The sequence below is a fragment of the Typha angustifolia genome, chromosome 13 (genome assembly GCF_048772165.1).
Source record: "Typha angustifolia cultivar Huaian chromosome 13, ASM4877216v1, whole genome shotgun sequence".
Taxonomy (NCBI): domain Eukaryota; kingdom Viridiplantae; phylum Streptophyta; class Magnoliopsida; order Poales; family Typhaceae; genus Typha; species Typha angustifolia.
The window spans coordinates 17,847,741-17,865,934 of NC_133251.1; the positions used below are offsets into that span (position 1 = coordinate 17,847,741).

At 43.1% G+C, this 18,194-nt stretch overlaps 4 protein-coding genes across 5 annotated transcripts; 2 read left to right on the plus strand and 2 right to left on the minus strand.

Annotated features, from left to right (window-relative positions):
* The first annotated feature begins 2,178 nt into the window (after positions 1–2,178).
* LOC140773400 (scarecrow-like protein 4) lies at positions 2,179–4,431 on the plus strand. Its single transcript, XM_073115930.1, has one exon. It carries the CDS (start codon positions 2,354–2,356, stop codon positions 4,163–4,165), a length of 1,812 nt encoding a protein of 603 aa, XP_072972031.1. The 5' UTR covers positions 2,179–2,353; the 3' UTR covers positions 4,166–4,431.
* Positions 4,432–8,115: 3,684 nt separating this feature from the next.
* Positions 8,116–9,189, plus strand: LOC140773402 (uncharacterized). Of its 2 annotated transcripts, none has more exons than XM_073115933.1 (3): positions 8,116–8,557; positions 8,635–8,756; positions 8,885–9,189. In XM_073115933.1, exons 1-3 carry the CDS (start codon positions 8,208–8,210, stop codon positions 8,890–8,892), a joined length of 480 nt encoding a protein of 159 aa, XP_072972034.1. In that variant the 5' UTR covers positions 8,116–8,207; the 3' UTR covers positions 8,893–9,189. The 2 variants fall into 2 exon arrangements, with proteins under 2 accessions (XP_072972034.1, XP_072972033.1); XM_073115932.1 differs by having other exon boundaries at positions 8,134–8,557; positions 8,868–9,189.
* A 182-nt stretch (positions 9,190–9,371) lies between these two features.
* On the minus strand, positions 9,372–13,792 carry LOC140773401 (probable receptor-like serine/threonine-protein kinase At4g34500). The gene is made up of 7 exons (XM_073115931.1): positions 13,207–13,792; positions 12,672–12,776; positions 12,454–12,576; positions 11,801–11,971; positions 11,533–11,662; positions 11,247–11,456; positions 9,372–9,706 (listed from the first exon to the last, which is right to left on the minus strand). Exons 1-7 carry the CDS (start codon positions 13,704–13,706, stop codon positions 9,587–9,589), a joined length of 1,359 nt encoding a protein of 452 aa, XP_072972032.1. The 5' UTR covers positions 13,707–13,792; the 3' UTR covers positions 9,372–9,586.
* A 2,408-nt stretch (positions 13,793–16,200) lies between these two features.
* Positions 16,201–18,075, minus strand: LOC140773681 (scopoletin glucosyltransferase-like). Its single transcript, XM_073116368.1, has one exon. It carries the CDS (start codon positions 17,831–17,833, stop codon positions 16,379–16,381), a length of 1,455 nt encoding a protein of 484 aa, XP_072972469.1. The 5' UTR covers positions 17,834–18,075; the 3' UTR covers positions 16,201–16,378.
* Positions 18,076–18,194: the final 119 nt, after the last annotated feature.

Sequence of the window (18,194 nt, forward strand, 5' to 3'; positions counted from 1 at the left end):
TACTAGTCTTATCTTGAGGTTTACTTTTAATATTATATCTCACTGTCTCAAAGTTAATTGGGCCAAGACTGGGCCTTGTTTGGATTTCGATAATTTGGGCCGGCGAGATATCATAATGTGAAAAGGAATCGCTCAAAGCGAGTAACCAGAATTGACATTAACCAGATGCACCAGACCAAATTTACGTGTGTGTGTGTGTGTGGATATAAAGCAACTTAAAAGAGGCTTAAAAGGAAAAGAAAAGGGGGAAAAAAAAAGGGGACTAAAAACCTATCTTTTGGTTCAAGATGGAAAGAGATATTTTTTTCTTCTTCTTTCTTCCCCGCAGTACCTTTCTTGCCCAACGGAGCTGAGCACATCCATGTGAATACGACTCCGGGAGAAAGATTGTACACTTCAATTGGAGAAATAAGGGAGATATATATATATATATATATATAATAAATAGATTGGGCTTTATATGTGGGGGCCCACATAAGCAACGAGGCAAATGCTGGGCCGTCAACTTCATTGCAAGCGAGTGGCCACGCGGCGACGTCGTACCCCACCTCCCTGTATAATAATGCAGCGCTACACGACGACATCTTTGCGATTATGAGAAGTCTACACTTCCGCACCTAATAATAGAAACGAATACCTTCCTCACGCTATAAAGGTGCTACTAAGTTAAATCATTATATTAACACTTTTTTTTAAAAATAATAATAATAATAATAAGCTGCTGCGTTATTTCCAAACTCGGCTTCGCTGATTGCTGCAATAATACTTGTGGGTACGTCCGGACGTCTTGTTTCGTCTAACTCTCATTTAACTCAAAATTATTATTATTATTATCCAGCAAGTAATTTTATATAAAACACCCTGTGATTAGGAAGTGAGGGGTGGACATGGGGTTGGCGTCAGTAGCAAGCTATCCCTTGTGGCTTTGGTTATCTACGGGAAATGGGAGAAGCACTCGGCTTGTGACTTGTGAGCCGTCGCTCTTGGGTGGGACCCCGGCATCCCCATCACACCTGATCACGTCCATATTGGTGGTCCTAATCGCTATCATGCGGCCAGGAATTAGAGGGCCCAGGTGCCGTCCAAAAAAGAGCAGCTATTTGCTGGTTAGATGGCAACCTGGGGAGCCCACTTGCATGCTCCAATGACGTAGCACGTAACCTAACAGTCGAAACTGTTGGGCTTGGGGAATCTGGGCCCACTCCACTACACTTAACACGAACCGGTCGCATAGAAGTTCCTACGCGTCGTAGCTAATCCACCGTCTGAGACATTTTTGAGGGTTGATATTGGGACGTACATTTTGAGTGCCGACGAGTTTGCGAATCTGGCTTCCTCCCAGTGGAGCGAGTAATCCTCTCGCTGGGCTGCGCTTTTTGACTACCGCAACTGAAAAGAGCAGAAGGTGAGGTGAGGTGAGGTGGGCTTCGTTATTAATTTCCACTCCTTGTGATGTTGATGATTGAACTCGATGGGTGGATGGAAAAATATCGGAGATAATAAGCAAGGGAGGGATCGAACTGGAAAAGCGGAGACTACTACATTTTGGGCACCGCCGCTTTGATCGGGGGTGACGTCGTAGTTAGGGCCTACGACCCCAACCGGGTACTGTTACTATGCGGCCTGGTTGGATGGAAACAGTGTTGGCTGTTCGAGGCGGGGGGAATAGATTAGTGAGGGCGAAGGGGGGAAGGGGAAGGGGAAGGGGCCGGTAAACCACGTGTCGAGTTGAATAGCTGGACGTGGTCCTTACACGCGGACCAAGGAGAGGCAAGAGTGGAGTGACACGTCACGATGGGCGCAGGACCCCATGCTGGGGGGAGGAAGCAGTGAAGCCCTGTAATCTGTGAAACTAAAGCTAATGAATGACATAAGAGAGAGAGAGAGAGGGGAAGGGGGGACAAGAGTGCAAATTTTCTATAATAGTCTGTCTGTCTTCAACTCTTCTCTCTTCTCTATCAATCTCTCCTCATCTATCTCTTTCATGGGCTCTATCTCTTTCGTGGGTTCGAACTCCACCTAGCCAATTTTAATTTATTTCGTAATTTTCTGCGATGCTTTCCTATTGGTTTTCTACCTTGGTTGGTGTGCTTCGCGTGGGCCCCACCTTTTGCGAGTTCCCCCCCCCCTTTTTTTTTCCCATTTATCTCTGTTTACTTGTTCCGCACCGTCCCTTTTTTTAAAAACGATAGCTACTACCATATCGACCCCCCAACACTCATCCCGTAGTACTCTCCCTACTCTCGCCTTTGCTTCTCTCCTTCCTACTCCCCAATTCCAGCCTCTCATTTGGCTCTCGAATGCTTAGAAGAAGAGAGGTGGTGATCGAGAAGGAGAGAGGTGAGTTGTTGTAATGGCTTACATGTGTGCGGATAGCGGAAATCTAATGGCCATTGCCCAACAAGTAATCCAGCAAAAGCAGCAGCAGCAGCAACAGCAGCAGCAGCAGCAACAACAGCAGCAACTGCAACTGCAACACCAACACCACCACCAAATCCCCTCCTTAAACCCCTTCTCCTCAAACCCATCGCCATGGCCGCCTCACGACAACGCCTACTTCGACCATCACTTCCCCTTTTCCGATCCCTTTGCCATGGAGGCCTCCCTACCCTTCCCCCCTCTTCTCGCTCACCTCGACCATGCTCCCTTCCGCCTCTCCGACTTCGGGTCCTCCTCCGCTTCCGCATCCGCCTCCGCGGCGGCCGTCGCTGTGGGGGAAGAGTTCGACTCCGACGAGTGGATGGAGAGTCTCATCGGCGAGTCCCCTGCCGAGAGTTCCGACCTGATGAGCGACGCGTGGCAGGGAGGCTCGGCTGCGGGCGTTGATCTCCCTCCTTTCTTCTCCGATGCGTTCGAGATCAACCGCCTCATCTTTTCCGACGCGGCTAAGATCGCACCGCCCGCAGCAGTCCGATCGCCGAGTCCGCCGCCTCTGCCGCCGCTCGAGGTCTTCTCCTTCGATCCGCCGCCGGCTCCGCCTTCCCAGCCGAAGAAGGATACAGGATCCATCCCGCAAGACCGGGATCCGAAGTCTACATCACCACCGCTACTCAAATCTCTCCTCGAATGCGCTAGGATCGCTGACTCAGAACCGGATCGTGCCGCCAGATCACTCGCCAAAATAAAAGAATCCACCTCCGAACTCGGCGATCCGACTGAGCGAGTCGCCTTCTACTTCGCCGAGGCACTGTCCCGCCGAATCGCCTCCTCCTTCTCGCCGCCGCCTCCGGCGTCGACGTCATACGATTCCTCGCCGGAGGAGTTCACACTTTGTTACAAGATCCTAAACGACGCTTGCCCTTACTCCAAGTTCGCCCACCTGACCGCGAACCAGGCGATCCTCGAAGCCACCGAGTCGGCGACTCGGATCCACATCGTCGACTTCGGGATCGTTCAAGGGATCCAATGGGCGGCGCTTCTCCAAGCTCTCGCCACCCGGTCAGCCGGAAAACCTACCCAGATCCGCATCTCCGGCATCCCCTCGCCGCTGCTCGGAGCCTCTCCCGCAGCATCCCTCGCCGCCACCGGCGCCCGCCTCCGCGATTTCGCGGCGCTCCTCGACCTCGACTTCGAGTTCGTTCCCATCCTAACCCCAATCCATGGCCTATCGCAGTCGACCTTCCGAATTGACCCGGACGAGTCCGTAGCCGTCAACTTCATGGTCCAGCTGTACCACCTCCTCGGCGACTCTCCCGAGGCGGTCCACCGAGTTCTCCGAATCACCCAATCCCTCCATCCCCGAGTTGTGACTCTGGGAGAGTACGAGGTTAACCTTAATCGGGTCGGATTCGTAGAGCGATTCGCTAGAGCTCTCGCCTACTACGCACCCGTGTTCGACTCCCTTGAACCGGCCATGAGTCGCGACTCCGCGCAGCGGGTCCGGGTAGAGCGGTTCGTCTTCGGCCATCGGATCCAAAGTGCTCTGGGCCCGGGAGAAGGACCGGATCGTACGGACAGGATGGGGGATAGAGATGAATGGAGGGCTCTGATGGAAGGGTGCGGCCTCCAGCCCGTGCCGCTCAGCAACTACGCGGTGAGCCAAGCGAAGCTTCTGCTGTGGAACTACGACTACAGTGCAAAGTACGCACTGGTGGAGTCGGATCCGGGTTTCCTCTCCCTCGCTTGGGAGGGCCGTCCACTCCTCACCGTGTCCTCGTGGCGCTGAAATCGCTGCGGTACCATATCAATGTAGAGGTCTGACATGACAACATTTAAGCCGTAGGCACTTTTAGAGAGAGGAATGTTTTAAAAATCTTTCTTCCCGAAATCTCCATATTACGTGTAAATTATACAGTCCAAGTCTTCAGGTGGGTGACATTATGGGAAAAGGTTGTTTTCTTGCGTTAATGCAATATTTTGTTTAGTTTAAGTGCTTCCTGCTTCCTCCCTCCTCTTTCGAGTCCACCACCACCACTTGCTTTTATGAGTTTTGTGAGTCATGGGTTTCCCTACCAGCCGATAATTTGTACTCTGTAGGGCGGGATAAAGGAACGGAGTTAAAGGTGGAAAGTAGGGAAATGGAAGGTAGCAAAAAGATATGCTTCTATAGTTCAAGTTGAATTGCCTAAGGACATAAAATATAAATAAAATAAGGATGGCCCATTTAAAAAATTTGACCCTGGCCAAGGTCTCGATTCTAATTATTATAACAGGCTCAAGTAGGCCAAGCAAACTTAAAGGCTGCGGTTAATTGACACGTTAGAAGATTAGCGGAGGCCCATGAACCTCTGAATCGTGGGCTCTCATTTTTTTTTTTTTTTTCTTTTTTGAAGATAGGCTCTCACAAAATTGAGGTGAACGGTCACGATTCGAACGCGTTAGGAAGGCGTAGATCGCCTGTATGACCCCTCTTTACTCTTTAAACAGGTGGATACGTGGCTTCTGTCTCTCTTATGAATAATTCATATCAAATTATTTTTAACGCTATGTGAGAATACAAGAGCGCCAAGTATCACCACTGCAACGAATTCCTACATACTAGGAGCAGACGATCCTTCAACACCCTTGTGACGCACGCAATGACGCAATTCAGTTTTGGCGACAGTCGAATAAGACGGTGGGCCATTTGCACGAGGGAACTGACCACAACTACCTCCGCCTCAAAATGCCAATTAGTCTTCTAAACGTGGATACATCTTGGCCGTTGATTTCATCTACTTCCTTAATAAATTGAGCCTTCTCTCCGGCTTTCTCCCCGCCGCTTGGATTTTTTATTTGCGCCATCTCCTCTCTCTTTAAGCCAAGTTGGTTTTTAATTTTCTTTTTCTCAACTTATGCTGGATATCTTTTTATTCTTTCAGATCTACTAATCCGTATTTATTTGGTGATTTTTTTTGGCTATTCGTTCTGCAATAGTTTGTAATTATTTCATCCGAACTGTGATATTTGTTGAATCTTATATCTATATTTCGTCGGCTTTTTTTTTGTTTGTTTTTCATTCCGAATCATTTCAGAGATCGAAAGCCAGATTGATTTGCTCGAACTATTTCTTGATCATTTATTTCCATACAGTTCCTTGTGTTGTTCGGTGATTGTCTTGCAGTGTGGCGCGAAACAGAATTTATCATCTAAGCATCACGGCAGATCGTTTCAGTAACCGGATATTTTGATGTTGATCGAGCGGGATGTTGGATCTATGTGGGTATGACGGAGTATACGACATGTTGATTCTTTTATATGATGTTATTGGTAATAAATCGATGTATCTGCGAGATAGGCAGACGCGATTGAGGGAAGGTATGATTAGGGATCTGAGATCTGGAGTTTTATTGTTCTAATCGGCCTTTGCCATGTTGGGTGCGCTCGCATGGCAGGTCAAGAAGACCTAATAAAATTTCTCTTTCTGGTGTTCTCTTGGGGGAGATCGCACGGGGGTAAATCTTTTCTTCCCCCGGGTTCTCCCTCTTTTTTGTGTTTTTCTTCTTTTTGGCTGTGAATAGGGTAAGAACGTGGGATCTAACTACAACCATCCAACCTACTACTCTGGGAAGAAATGAATCCTTTCCACATATACAATTATAACGTTGACTGCCCAGTCATTTTATCTCCATTACCCGGCGTCGAAGAACGTATTCGATGGACTGCACATTTCGAAGTACGCCTCTTTACAATCTTTTGTATCGACTATTCTCCGCTAATTATTCTGCCAGTAATCTGTCGCATAAGAGTTTATTCCCATCGGATCATTTTTCTTCATTATTTTCTTTCTTGCTGCAAAGGTTAAATCTTTATTCGTTTCAGATAATACTAATTTGATCATCCTGTTTAGATGGTAATCTCTCCGTTATTTTGCTATGCTTGGTGATAATTGTATCATCTATTGGTTTATTAGTGTATAAGCTTTTTTTTACATCTCTCTTGTATATGCTTAGTAGTTTATTGATATATTCATATAAATCATCCTGTCGCCAGTTGGGGTTGGATTTCAGTTTATGGACATTCATCACCCATAACTGCCGGGAGAGTCGGAGTTGGTGATGGTTATGTAATTTTGTTGACTAGTGTATATAGTTTGTTAACCACATTTATCATTTTACTTGATTTATTTCTAGTGATTGTCCTACTATAATATTTGACCTACTTGTTCGCTTTAAAGTTTGGATATGTTGATGACTTAGAGCAATGTTATCTTAATTTGAGAGGAAACGTGGCGATTTTAAATATTTTGTTTGTGTTGGTTAATCCACACTAGATGGTAAACCAATGATTCTATTCCATCTAATCTTGAAATCAGGCGACATATTAAACCGAATTCACAGTAACAAGTTTTACCTCTAGTGTGATGTTTGTAGTCTAGTTATATTTTAGAAGCGTGATTATGAATTAATAGTTCATTTATTTATTACTATGATATGCCGGTATGATCTGTTTTCGATGATTCACGATTAGATTTCAGGATGTAAGCAATCTGGGATTGGATATTAATATGGTGTGTGCTTCTGTTTGGTGAGGATCAATGTGCGACAACTTCGTTCTCATTTTTGATATGCTACAATATTCATGAATCGATTCTCACGCTAGCTTTAACCATTGTGTTTTGGCATGCTCTGCGGTAGCTCTAAACTGGTAGTCTGACAGGAGTTTTGTTGTAATGCACTGTTAGTTTTCTAGCACATTAAAAAGCAGACGAAGATCAAAATCCTGCGAAGAACGGACTAATATACGCTTGTTTTTTAAGCTAAAGTTTCGTACGAGATAAGAAAGTAATAAGAGAAAAGAATACCAAAATTTCCTTGAAATCAGATTTTGCTAATGGATCTTTAAGCTCAAAATGGTAGAGCGCTCGGGAATTTGTGGCTACGACTCTTTGCCCCAATCTCCTGGGAGGATGGTGGTTCGAATCCACCGAGATCCTTTAATTTTCAAACTATCGATAATTTTGAACCTCTCTCTGCGTGTGTTTACAAATAAATTTATGCACATTTCTGATAAGGCAAAGCTAAAAATGTGGGGAGATTGGCTACAAATTCTTTCTTGTGTTAGGAAAGTAAAAAGGAGGGGGATCGAGATTGGTATTCTTGCCTCTCTCAGGTATCCTCAACATCACTCGTTATATATAAATTGAACAATATCTCTTCCGCAAAATTGTCTTATTTTTTTGGTGAGAGATTCTTACCGTCCGAATAATTATAACTGAACGTCGTCTACTTTTCTCAGAAAAAAAAAACAAACAAAAAATTATTAGAGATATTTAAGCTTGTTTAGTTCGTATATACAGTTTTTAAGGATAACTTTATCATATCTTAAATGTAAATATGATACAACTATAACTTTACTCATATTTTATTATTTAATTATAAAATATAATATTTTTTTTGAAGAAGTTTGTGTCAAATTTGTATTTGGTTATTAACTGTAAGTATTTTAATTATACTTAAATTTTTATTTAAAAAATATGTATAATTTTATTGTACTTTTTTTTACTTGACATAAGATTTGTATATAACTTATTTTATATTAATTAAAATATAAATAAATAAGTGTTGGATTATAAAATATATTTAATAGAATTAAAATTTATGAGTAAGCGTCTGCTATGTACGAATCAAAACTTCACGTTATAATATAACACAACAAATTGATTCAAATATTTTATTTTAAATTCTAATATCTTTGAGCCGATATACATGGAGTAGTGTTTACAGGAAAAATATCTAACACTTTGGTCTGCTTTCCCTCACTGTTTTATCTTTCTCCGAATTCGGTGGATGCAACGTGTGGAGCGCACACCGAGGTCGATGCCCTACGTGTCTTCCAGCGAGCTTTGCATCACTATCACACGTGGATCTCTCGCGAAGCTTCACTGCTACTCCCATGGAGATGGAGGGGCTTATTTATATCGACACCAACGTCCTTTGGGCTTTAATGATACTTATCGTATGATGCTCCTTAGAGCTCCTGGAATTGGATCCATTGTCCAGGTTAAACCTCGCGTCGTTAACCGCTTGTGTCCGGTTTCCCGTAGAGCAAACCCCACCTTCTGCTGCGTGCCCACTCCGGGAGATCGAGAGGGGATGGAGGAAACTACTCCAGAGTACGATTCCCGTAAGGCCAGCAGGTATGTGATTAATATTTAGTTTGATTTAAAATTGGTAAATAGTTTAAATCCTCAATAAAGATCGTGTGCTGGTGAAGGGATGTGATGTCTGACTCATATGGAGAGGGATATGCCACGCGTTCAGATGAAGAAGGGTTCGGAGGAATTTATGGAGGGAATGATCCAATCGCGAATCCTGGGCACAGTGTCAAGCATCCTGGTATGACGTTTAAAGGCCCTTGATATTGATTCATTATTCTTGGTATGGATTTCTTTTTATGAGTTGGCTAAATTTTCTAATGGATTGTTGTTTAATGGTGTTTAAATTAAGGGCACGATAATTCGCAGGGAAGTGAAGTGAAAGAGAAGGAGAAAGCTAGGAATCTACAGGAAGGTGCAGCGGCGACTAAGGCACCGACCGAGAGGGAAGCAGCGACCGACTGAAAGCTTTTAGTATCTTCTTCACCGAGTTAATTTTAGGATTGGATTCGGGATGAGGAGTAGTTGTTTGGTTCTACCATCTTTGTTTTGCTTGTGTTCGATGTAATATGCTTTCCCATATGTATATAGGGGCGCAAAGTTTGGTCGTAATAGAGACCTCGGAATGTATTCATATCTAAGAGAAAATCACGAGTTAATCTTCTGTAAGCGTATATTAATTCTTGGATATATTGTGTTGATGCCTTAGATCAGTAATCGAACTAAAAGACCCAAAGAAAGAAATGATTTTATGTGACAAGCAAGATTAGGACAATCTTGTGTATCGATGTATTAATCCCAACAATTATATGAAATCAAATAAAATACGACAATCCTGCAACTCAGACAGCAGATATCAGGCAGCATTTATTGATACATTTAAAATACCAAACGGTTGTAAACCCAAATATCCACGAGGAAATGACCGAATTAGTGGGCTAACTGACAGATGATTAGGAGTATCTCCTTCCTATAAAGACTATTTTCTTCTTGTTGTTTGAATAAACAAAAATTTACACGGAAAAGAAGATATTTTCTTCTTGCTTCATCTGTTGTAATGTTTACTACTCATCATCTCCACATCGATGTTCTCTCGGAATCGGCAGCTCGTACATTTTCCGATAGCATTGTGAGCCGGTTCGTCATTGCAGCTAAATTGTTCAGATTTGCTTCTCGTGGCGATCGGTGTTCCTGAAAGAGTCCAAGACCCACCAGTTCAATAACCAATGGTATTCAAAATAGCTGGCTTTAAGATAAGTAAAGTTATTTGAGAAATTATAAAGTAAGCTAAGTTGATGAGAGCTAGACAAAGTTTCTTTTAAGTGAGATTCTGTAGGTGAGATATTATTTATTTCAGTCAGAAGATTATGAAAAAGAAATTACAAGACTAATACACAGACGAGATGGAGAGAAAATTTGGACAAGTCTCAAACTTAGTAAATATCAACAAAACATCAATTAACACATTGTATGGAGAGAAAATTTGGACGAGTCTCAAACTTAGTAAATATCAACAACACATCAAATAACACATTGTATCAAATCTAAAGGACAAAAAAATTAGCAAACAAGGATGTACGTTTGGTACGGATCCGCTAAATTTCTTTGATTTGAGCAACTCACTTAAAAGAGAATTGAAATCATGAAAATTAATGCCGATTTATCCCAAGTATATATTAAAATAGTTGAGAAACCAAAAGAAACTACAAATAAGGGTTCTAAATTTCTAGCCAAAGTACTTATAGCTTATCACGTTTAAAGAAAAAAATAGTGCTTTGTCTGTGGTAATGATATGGTGCTATAGCTGATTCTATCTTGCAACAGATTAGCCATGTCAGATGCCACAAGAAAAATCTACAGCATAGTAAGTCAAAGGAAGTACATTTTTTTCAAGTAAAGCCTAGAAGGCTAGTTTGATTGCTCCTCTATGGCAAATAAATGATCATATACCATATAACACATTAATAGAGTTCAGCTCCAAATAGTTTCTCTTTTCCTAAGATGGAAGAGACCAAAACCTTAAAAGTCAAAGGCTAAACCATTCCAAGTTCCAGAAGTGCTAATAATAACGTAAGATCGCACTTTGATGGCAAGTATAAGACATTAAATAAACAAAAATAATCCAAGATGAAGTACTAATTTTCATGATGGATCGTGTTTCATCGGTTCTTCTACTTATTTGTCTGGTACTAATTCAAATCAAAGTTATCGTCTCTAACTCTATCCTTTGTCGATACCCATTGTATAGAGGAGATGACTGATGATAGCATGGTATGAATTCCCACAAGTCCAAGTTAAAATAATTAGACTACTCTCATCAAACAGCCCAAATTTAACATCGTTCAAGACAACATTAATTCGTTTTGCGACATCTAGAAGACTATTTCTAGAGTACATAAATTACCTTCTGCCAACACCTTAGGTCTAGTAACAGGTAATCCAGGGTTGACGTCAGGCCTGCCAATATATGTTTCCTGATATTAAATATCAATTATGCATTTTACCAAATCTGTGATAAGTTTAGCCCCTATTGAGCAAATGATCTCAGCATCTAGTTGTACTGTAAAGGTTATATTCTATTATTGCCAACTTTTAAATAGAGTGAACTAATTAATCCTATACAGATTCTTGTGATGGTTTAGGGTTTTATGCTTTCTGTTTTGAGTATATGTTGAACTTAAATAATACTAAATAACTATATCAATTAAAAGATTTTGGTAGATGATCATACCATCCGGAAAGGGAACTCATCTCCCTCAAGCATGTGAACAATTTGCCCCATCTTTGGCCGCTTTTCAGCATCTGAATCTATACATCGAAGACAGACCAACAGAACTCTCTTCAGTGCCCTCGGTGAAGGTTGCTCCCTAATTAATGGATCTACCACTTCTTCCACACGCCTGCTTCCAACCATTCCTTTGAACCAGTCTACCAAGTTTACCTGCAAATAAATTAAACTACTTCGCTAAGTTTAACATACGCTTACCGTGCATTGTTAGATCTAACGACACACTAACCTCTCCAGCTGGCCTTCTGTAGTCCACTGGACTTCTGCCTGATATTATTTCCATTAAGAGAACCCCGAAACTGTATATATCACTCCCCTCATTGAGCATTCCTGTGGAGGCATATTCAGGAGCCACATACCTGTCCAAACATTCAGGGGAAGATGGAAAATACTAAAGCTTTACATATGACAGATAGAGTTTTCCTGAGAACAAACAAGACAAGAAAGGCTACTGGTGATGTGAAGAAATATATGAGTAAAATAAGGTATAGGCATACCCGAATGTGCCCATGACACGTGTTGTTACATAGCTTGAGCCAGACCCCAAAAGCTTTGCCAATCCAAAATCTGATACCTTAGCATTCCAGTGCTTATCCAGGAGAATGTTACTGGATTTAATATCTCGATGCACAACTTTGGGCTCTAATCCTTCATGCAAATATGCAATTCTGCGACGACAATATTTCAGAAGTAATTGAATGTTGCATACATGGAAAAGTTAATGAAAATAGCAGAATCAGAGAAGGGAAGTATTCAAAACCTAGCATACATATGCATATTTGTTTTGCCTATGCATTTAGACATTTTCTGTGCCAATCTTATTAAATTATCACCATTTTTCCTAAAGGAGGCTCGCTGTAATGTCAATATTTAGGACCACTGTTATACATGAAACTATTGTAATTACCAATGGAAGATGAATGCTCAGCCATTGTGAGATGGAATAATGTTGACCTAATAGAAGTTCTATATTCTTTTATCCCACGTGTGAAGATTAAATAAAGAATAGTCTAATTAGCAGTAAATAGCAGACAGAAATATTTTGATTATTTTCCATGAGGTTGACTTCACTCTCTTTGATCACTAATTCTATGAAACTATCTGATTGTTGTTCCTCGATTATCTTCTTTAAAATCACAAAGAAACTAACCCTTTTGCTGTTCCAACAGCAATTTTCATTCTTGTGTCCCATGTGAGTGGACTGATTCTCCCATTATCGCCATGCAACCACTGCTCCAGATTCCCATTGTCTATGTACTGGTATACGAGCATCCTGAATCAGCAGTAGGAAATCATAAAGTAGAATTACGACACTAAGTTGATAGCTTTGAATTCAGACTGTATATAATCGCTTCAACATAAGATTACCTTTTAGGACCTTCTGCGCAGTAGCCAATAAGCCCTACAAGGTTCTTGTGCCTAACTTTCCCAATGGCTTCAACCTCCACCTTGAACTCCTTCTCTGCCTGACCCCTATATACAAGGCTCTCCAACATTAACCGTTAGAATAGAAAGACATGCAAAATTTTCCTTATTTGTTGGACTTCAATTCTGACAATAGGTCCCAAATTATGATAGCGTAAATTAAAGAGAGACAACACTTGTTTAATTCGACAGATAGTAGTAATAGAGAAAGCTAAACTTTACAAGCCCTCTTCCAGTTTCTTTCTTTTGAGAGAAAAATTCACTTCTCTGTTCTTTCGAGCATGATATAACACTAGATCTGCTTACCTTCCTGTACAAGTATATTGTTTCATCACATTTATCATACCTAATTCTAGTTATAACATCGCCATTACAGGAATCACATAGCTTATACTACAGTAAGGAAAAAAAGAAAGAGAAGAATATCTCCAGCATTGCAAGATTTGTTACCTTTTAACAGAAAAAAATTATAACTCACTTGTTATCGAGGAGGTTTTTGATGGCGATGACAGAGAGATCTGGCAAAACGCCTCGGTAGACAACCCCGTAACCGCCCTCGCCGATCACATTCCCATCACTGAAACACCCCGTCGCATCTTCCAGCTCAGCCATCGAGTACCACCGCCCCCAACCTATGTTTCCCATCCTCTCCGCCGCTGCCGCCTCAGACGACGACGCTGCTGAAGAAGACGAAGCCCTCGATCTTCTTAACATCTCCTTTGTCGGCAACTCCTGTTCCTCGCCGTGGGATCCGAGATCGACGTCCTCTATCACCTTAGCCTCCTTTGAGGAAATCGGGATGAGGCCGGAGGAGTGCTTTACACGCGATTCTCTCCACCGGCGTCGATCGCCGGAGCAGAGGAGGAAGAGGATAACAAGGACAGCGGCGGCGACGATTGCCACAGCTGAGATAGCTATCAGAGCGTAGACTTTGAGTCCAAGCACTGCCGTCTCCTCAGCGAGGAATTCCCCGGCCATTCCGCCGGCGATGGAGCGCTTTCCTTGCCCTTCTTAGTAAAAAAAAAACAAGAGTAGTGTCCGTTAGAAGAGAGAGAAGAGATTTTGTAATGTAGTGGGTAGCTCAAATTTTATAGAGAGAGAGAAGTTACTCTCTTTTTCTCTCTAACGAGAGCTTTGCATTGCCGGGAAAGCGACGGTGAGTGGAATGTCTTGGCGAGCAAGCGTGGCGAACGAGGGATTCATATTATATTATTTATTCAAAATGCAATTAAAATATTGGAGAGATAAAGGATGGGCTTCGGCCGTGGGGAGCGGTGGAAGAATTGGGGGCTTAAATTGAGTGGAATTTACGAGAATGCTTTCCTTGGAGGATGGAGCGAGACAAGAGTTGCTTTAAGCCTTTCTACTTTACTTACCCTCCGTCAAGTGCTAAATTTACGAGGATGACCTTTGGCTGTATGAGTGTCGGTCACTGGGAGTTATAACAGTCACCGCCAGTGAATAAAAATTTGTACATTTGGCTGGAAAATTATTTAAGACTTCACTTATGTTGTCAGATGCCAAATACTTACTATTCGATGCAGAATTAATCTCCTTCTAACAAGGATTAATCATGACATGCACAGACAAACAAGAACCGAAAACAGCACAGAAATCTCATGATGAACCAAATGCAATAAATAAAAAGGTTTCTTACCTAGATTGTGTCAAAAGCAGACACATAATTGTCACGTAAAAGTAGCTAAAGGTTAGGATGAGACTAGCGTTGTCATTAAGATTAGTACCTTTTGTCTTCTGACTTGATTTTGGAGTCGAAGCTTAATCCTACTTTGCAGGTAACCTCACCTAGATGGTGAGGTGACGCTTTCTCCGGCAGAGGGTAATTGCGACATTCCGGACCAAAAAGCCCTGTCAAAATCCTCGGGGGTACTTCCGTAAAAGTGAAACAGGTATTATTACCTTTTCCCTTTATGGCAGTTTCGCCACAAACGTGAACCGCCACATGGCAGGGCTCCATTACCTCACCAGCAGTAACGTATCAGCTGTGAGCTACGGATGTACGACTTTAGCTTCGTACTCGCATACACGCGAGACACGTGGAAGCCAATAAGAGAGTGGATGTTTGGTAACGAGGAGGTCGTTCGTCTCATTTATGAACATAGCCGGTAGAGTTCTTGGGTGAAGAAATGTTTTGAGTTGAGTCCCCACAAGTTGGTAATGGATCGAATATACGAACTTAACATCCACATATATATATATATATATATATATATATATATATATATATATATATATTTCGAGGGGTGGGGGTTGCAAAAAGAATCTCTCTATAATTAGTAGGAGAAAGCTATAATTTACGAATAATAATGGATAATATTGGTTGTTACATATATTTTGGTAGTACGTCCCCCTCAATAGAGAAGGTCCCGAGAAACTCATAGTAAGCCAATCGTATACCCACCAAGAGATCGATTGAAATTAGAAACTAGAACATAGAGCACGTCTGATTACGTGTCAGAATTGTTTGATCTTTATTTAGAAGCAAGCGACAAAATTAGAATGAATGAAACTTGAAGGGAAACTAATATGATAGGGAGAGAGAGAGAGAGAGAGAGTTCATCTTTGAAATGTACTGTATGAATTCTGATTAGGTACGAAGCTTGATCAAACAATTGGCGTACAATATACATATATATTGATGAAATTAAGCTAATTTGGTTGAGAGGTCAATACAAAAATGCTAATCCATGGCTTAAGCTAGCTTTAATTGATGGAACATCGATCCCAACCACCGAGATCAACAAGCAATCAAACAATCTTATGCTTTAAAGAATTCAATCACGAAATTAGACATACTATTCATCCAATAATGATTATGTATCTTCTTTTTTTCTCTGTGTTAATTTCACCAGCCTTGGACTGGCCATCTCCTCTCTGGGTCAGGAAGCCATGAAGACCTCCTGCTTCTATTCCTCTCCTTCTTCTTATTCCTCTTCTTCCTCTCCTCAGACGTAGAATCGACTGCTTTACTCGAGAAAATGCGATTTAGCATCTTCCAAACTCCTTTAACCTTTTGCTGCTCTCGTGGGTTGGGCTCAGCAGGGTATTTCATGGACTGGGAGACCCTCTGGTAGCTCGGAAGCACCGGGAAGGAGACAGAATCCATTAAAAGGTGAGAGCTTTTTGATCGTCTGGTGATCCGACGGAGGAGGGAGCCACTCCGGTGGTAGCTGAGGCTGAGGCTGAGGCTGAGGCTTCGACTCTTCTCCTCCTCCTCCTCCATTGCTTCCATCAGGTGATCGACCCGTGCGAGGCAGAGGAGAAGATGGAGAAGCGAATGGATCAATAGGGTGGGATTGAATACGAAATTGCGACGAAGCAAGCTTTTATTTTCTGTTGACTCTTCTGGGTTGGGAAGTCTGTCCATTGATAATGCCATTATATTATTTTATTCCTGTTTTGATATTGGTTTCGATCGTTTTTCGCTAGGGTTAACTGCGGAGACTCGGACTTGAAATCAAAGTTTGGTTCTTCACTTCACACTCAGCACAAAAGAAGTACAATAAGTTTTGGAAATTTGGAGAAAATGGGGAGATGAACATGACTCTTTTTATTGGACAGCTGAGCAAATTGGAAGATTTGACATTGTTTTGGGTTCAGAATTTGCCAATCCTAATCAAAGCCTATTATTACACACCTAATCCTTTAGCCCCACTAGACACGATAGTACCCTTTTCTCTTTCCCTCCTCGCTTCCCTGCATGCCGCCAACTCCCCAAATAACCTCCGCACGTCCTCATACGATGATCCTCCCTCCTCCACCGCCGCCTTCGCCATGGCCGAGAGCTCCTGGACCTTCCTCCTCCTCCCATGCGCCTCCTGCTCATCACCCATCACCTCCTTCACCACCGCCGCCACCTCCTTCGCCGTCACCACCTTTTCCTCCTCACCGTTTCCGCCTCTCTTCACCCTCACCCCGATGCCCAACGCCTCCGTCACGAACCTCTCGTTCACGAACTGCTCGTATTGTAAAGGCCACGTGGCCATCACCTTCCCCGCCGCCACCCCCTCCATTATTGAATTCCATCCGCAATGCGTCACGAATCCTCCTACCGCCACGTGGCCCAGCAAGGCCACCTGCGGGGCCCACCCTCTTATCACCATGCCCTTCTCTTTTGTCCTTTCCTCAAAGCCATCAAGGGCCCAATGGGCTCCTTCCTTTATGGCCCAAATAAATGGTCGGCCCGATAACTCTAGACCTAGTGCGACTTCTCGTAACTGGATCTCCGAGAATTCACACAGGCTACCAAAGCAGACGAACATCACGGAGCCCATCGCTCGCGAGTCCAGCCACGTCATCCACCGGACAAGCTCTCTATTATCATGTTCCATCCGGAATTCGTGGGAGCGCGAGACTGGGCCGACGAACCAGGCCTTGCTGGGCCCCAGCCCATTACAGTACAGAGCGGTGTAGTCCGGCTCGAGCTCGACGAAGGAGTTGACCACCGCGCCCAAGCTCTTCCCCTCGGCTTCTCTCATCAAGGCGAGCATCTCAGGGAATTTAAAGATAGCCGACAACTCGAACCGAGTCAGGCTGAGCTGGTGTTTGAGGCCGTTGACTTCGAAGGGCTCGGAGTCGGAGGACACGTGATCGTGAGGGGATTGGAGCTCGATGGCGCGATGGACGCAGAGAGGGAAGGCGCCGGGGCCGTGGAAGACGAGGCGGGGGATGCCGAGGTCAACGGCGTCGTCGGCGGTCCACGGGAAGATGGCGTCGGAAACTAAGCAATCAGGAAGGTGGGTTTTGAGGATCTCGCGTAGCGGGTCGCGGAGGGAGAAGACAGCCGCCATGAAGGAGCCGTGGAGGGAGGAGGGGACCGAGGAGAGGTTCTCGGCCCCGGAGAAGGAGGAGGGGAAGGGGATGAGTAGGAGACGGACCGGGGGGTTGTTATTGTTGTTGGTTTCGTTGAAGTGGTTGATGGTGGGTCGGATGAGGGGGAGGTTGCCGGGGGTGGTGATGACGGTGGGGGAGGCACCATGGCGGGAGAAGAGGATGGCCATGTCGACGATGGGGAGCATGTGGCCAGGGGTTAACATGGGAAAGAAGAAGACCCGGAGGCGATCTTGGTCGCGAGCTTGAGCCATGGTCTCTGGTAATGGAGTTGCTCCAAGTCGAAGTTATTCTCTCGAGGTAACCGCACCGTCAAATTTAGCCGAATCAAACCAAGCGCTATCAAATCATCGATTACCAAACAATTTCTTTATAATATTATTTAGAGTTAAAATTAAATAACCTTTTTCATTATGAACAGAATAGATACCGACAATAATAAATATTATATTATTATTTTTACTTCAAAGATGTCGATAATAATAAATATTAATTAAATATAATTTTTTTCTTAAATATAGTGTTCTATCAATTTTGTTTTGAGAGAGACAATAATAATAAATATTTATTTTCTCTCGCACATATTTACGCAATATATAAATTAGCTACAAACTT